This window comes from Cryptomeria japonica, chromosome 3, assembly GCF_030272615.1.
Source record: "Cryptomeria japonica chromosome 3, Sugi_1.0, whole genome shotgun sequence".
Lineage (NCBI taxonomy): Eukaryota > Viridiplantae > Streptophyta > Pinopsida > Cupressales > Cupressaceae > Cryptomeria > Cryptomeria japonica.
In genome coordinates, this window is record NC_081407.1 from 243958505 (window position 1) to 243961108 (window position 2604).

The window sequence follows — 2604 nt, forward strand, 5'->3', positions numbered from 1 at the left end:
TAAGCAAATTTCACAAACACAATATTAAAGACCAACATTCTCGTTATAAAACGAACAGAGCTTCCATAATAAATTCATTATACGCAACACAGTTCTAACAAAACTTTGTCAGCTCACCAGTCCACTGATAAACAATTGAAAACTTTAGCAAAGAAATCCCCACAACTTACCTTCAACCTGAAACACGATGAAGGGTGCACAGAGGTTACGTGCAACATTAGACGTTTACCTGCAGTTGGTCGACTGCCTCAGTTTCCTCTGTCAATCTCACAAACCTGCAAACATTTTTGTTCTTAATCTGCAAATCTTAAGATAGTAATAAATTCCCTTTTCCCAGCTGTACCAAATAACTAACGACTTGTGGGTCTCGCTTACTGTGTCTGACGACCAATCTCTAATATATTAACACCCTCTACCTTTAAAACCAGGAGGATAGATAAACCGAAAAGTAAAATTAACAGATCGATTTGTTTAAATTCTATGACAATGGCCATGGCAGAAGGAAGAACAGCAGCGCCTTCAATGCCTAAAATAGCGCTGGCAATGGTTTTATTTGTATGGGCAAGCCAAAAAGTGTTATGTCAGACGCCTACAAGTTGTATAGGAATGGCAGGGAAGTTATCTTCCTGTGTTGCGTTCCTCCAAGGTGCTTCTAATGGCAGCCGGAGCAATCCACCTGAGTCTTGTTGCAGTGCAGTTGCGCAAGCTGCGGGTACTACGGGTGGGTGCCTCTGCCAGCTTTTGGGCACCAACTCTCCGCTGGGCTTTCCAATCAATCAAACTCAGCTTCTCATCATCCCTGGAGCCTGCAATGTTAACGTGCCGCCTGTCGATCAGTGCACAAGTATACTTATTAGTTCTTCTCCCATTATTCTTTTCTTTTGAATTCTACTGAAACCATTATAATTTCAATGTCGGAACTGAACTTTGTTTTATGTTTACAGATGCAGGAGCTCCTTTCACTTCTTCGCTTGACTCTCCCCCTCCTGGTATTTCATCTACTTTTAAACTTGGCCAATCTTGATGATTGATGTTTTTGAATGAGATTGTATGAGTGTGCTGATTAAAATTGTGTGTTTTGTTTCAAAGTGCATTCTGTTATTTAGAATCAGGATAAAAGAAAGTTAAAAATGATATAAAATTATGTGTGAATTTTTGTTTCAATTATCAGATTACACTGTATGATCCATCACGAGATAAAAACAGTTAAAGGAGACATTCAACTGTACACTATTTTTGTATCAACATTTCAGCTCACACTTTATAATCCATCATCACGATAAAAGAGAGTTAAAGGAGACATAGAATTGTTGTGTGTGAGTTTTTGTATCAATGTTCCATTCTAAACACTCTATGATCCGTCATCAGTATAAAAGAAAGATAAATGAAACGAATTGTGCGTGAGTTTTTGCATCAATGCTTCAAATCGCACTCGATAATCTATTATCATGATAAAAAAGAGTTAAAGGAGATACAAAATTGTGTTTGCGTTTTTTCATCAATGATTTGTTTCAGAACACACTCTATGATCTATCATTAAGATAAAAGAGAGCTATAAGAAATATAAAATTGTGAGTGACTTCTTGCATAACCGTCTTGGATCAGACTCCGTGATCCATCATCGGGATAAGAAAGAGCTAAAGGAGACATAAAATCATGTGAGTTTTGTATCAACTTTTGTTTCAGTCATACCGTATGATCCATCATTAGATTAAAAGAAAGGTAAAGAAGACATAAAATTGTATGAATTTTGCATCAATGTTTTCGATCACTTTCTGAAATCTATCACCAGAATAAAAAAGAACTAAAAGAAAGAAAATTATATCTGATTTTTTGCATCAACATTTTATTTCATAAAAAAATATATGAAATTTTGTCTCTCTTATTATCTGGACTATGATCCTAAGAATCAAGGCAAAAACATAATCACATTATAGTTAAGTGACATTTAGATCTTAAAATGAATATGTTTAAAATTGGATGTTAGATCTAATGACTGAGCTTCTGCTGAAATGTTTCAGGCTCTTATCCTCCCTCTGTAGCTCCGACCGGAAGTGTGTCTGGTGGTCCAACTGATAATTCGAGTAGAATGAAAGGCAGTGGAGGTGTTCTCCTCTCCAGGGTTTCGTGGATGGATGTTGTAGCACCACCATTTCTGCTTCTGGTTATTGGTTCAATATAAATCTTGCAACTTGTTTAGAAACACCTGTGGGCAGGTTGATCCCAAATTAATAATAACAATTGTTTAAGCTGTTAGTATATGACCTTTCTAACAATCTTTTTGAATAAAATATTTTGGCCAAACATATGTCAGCAAAACTATGGCGTGCTGTGAACGTGTACAACTACGCGGATGATGGCTTTTGTTTTATTATTATTAGTTCGTCTGCTGCATTGTCTAGTTTTTAAAGAGTGAATAATTGTGTAGTTGGTCATGAATCATTGTCATGAATTTTTAACTGGACTCTATTTAAATATTTGAGAAGGTTTAAATGCTGTTTTTTTATAATCAACTGTTTTTAAAGTAGTCATCGTCTTATTATTATATGGGTGTAATTTTCTTTTATGCATTTTCATAATACTGAAAAAATAAGGTGCCATTAA

The 2604-nt window shown here is 35.4% G+C and overlaps 1 protein-coding gene across 1 annotated transcript; it reads left to right on the plus strand.

The window, feature by feature from the left end:
• The first annotated feature begins 486 nt into the window (after positions 1-486).
• On the plus strand, positions 487-2182 carry LOC131074416 (non-specific lipid transfer protein GPI-anchored 5-like). Its single transcript, XM_058011045.2, has 3 exons — positions 487-844; positions 945-989; positions 2022-2182. Exons 1-3 carry the CDS (start codon positions 487-489, stop codon positions 2180-2182), a joined length of 564 nt encoding a protein of 187 aa, XP_057867028.2.
• Positions 2183-2604: the final 422 nt, after the last annotated feature.

What these genes read in the sequence shown, in the direction of transcription:
- LOC131074416 (XM_058011045.2), top strand. Translation starts at nt 487, where the DNA reads ATGGCCATGGCAGAAGGAAGAACAGCAGCGCCTTCAATGCCTAAAATA. An exon ending in GCCTGTCGATCAGTGCACAA is followed by an intron (nt 845 to 944) that starts GTATACTTATTA and finishes TTATGTTTACAG; the next exon opens with ATGCAGGAGCTCCTTTCACT. An exon ending in GCTTGACTCTCCCCCTCCTG is followed by an intron (nt 990 to 2,021) that starts GTATTTCATCTA and finishes GAAATGTTTCAG; the next exon opens with GCTCTTATCCTCCCTCTGTA.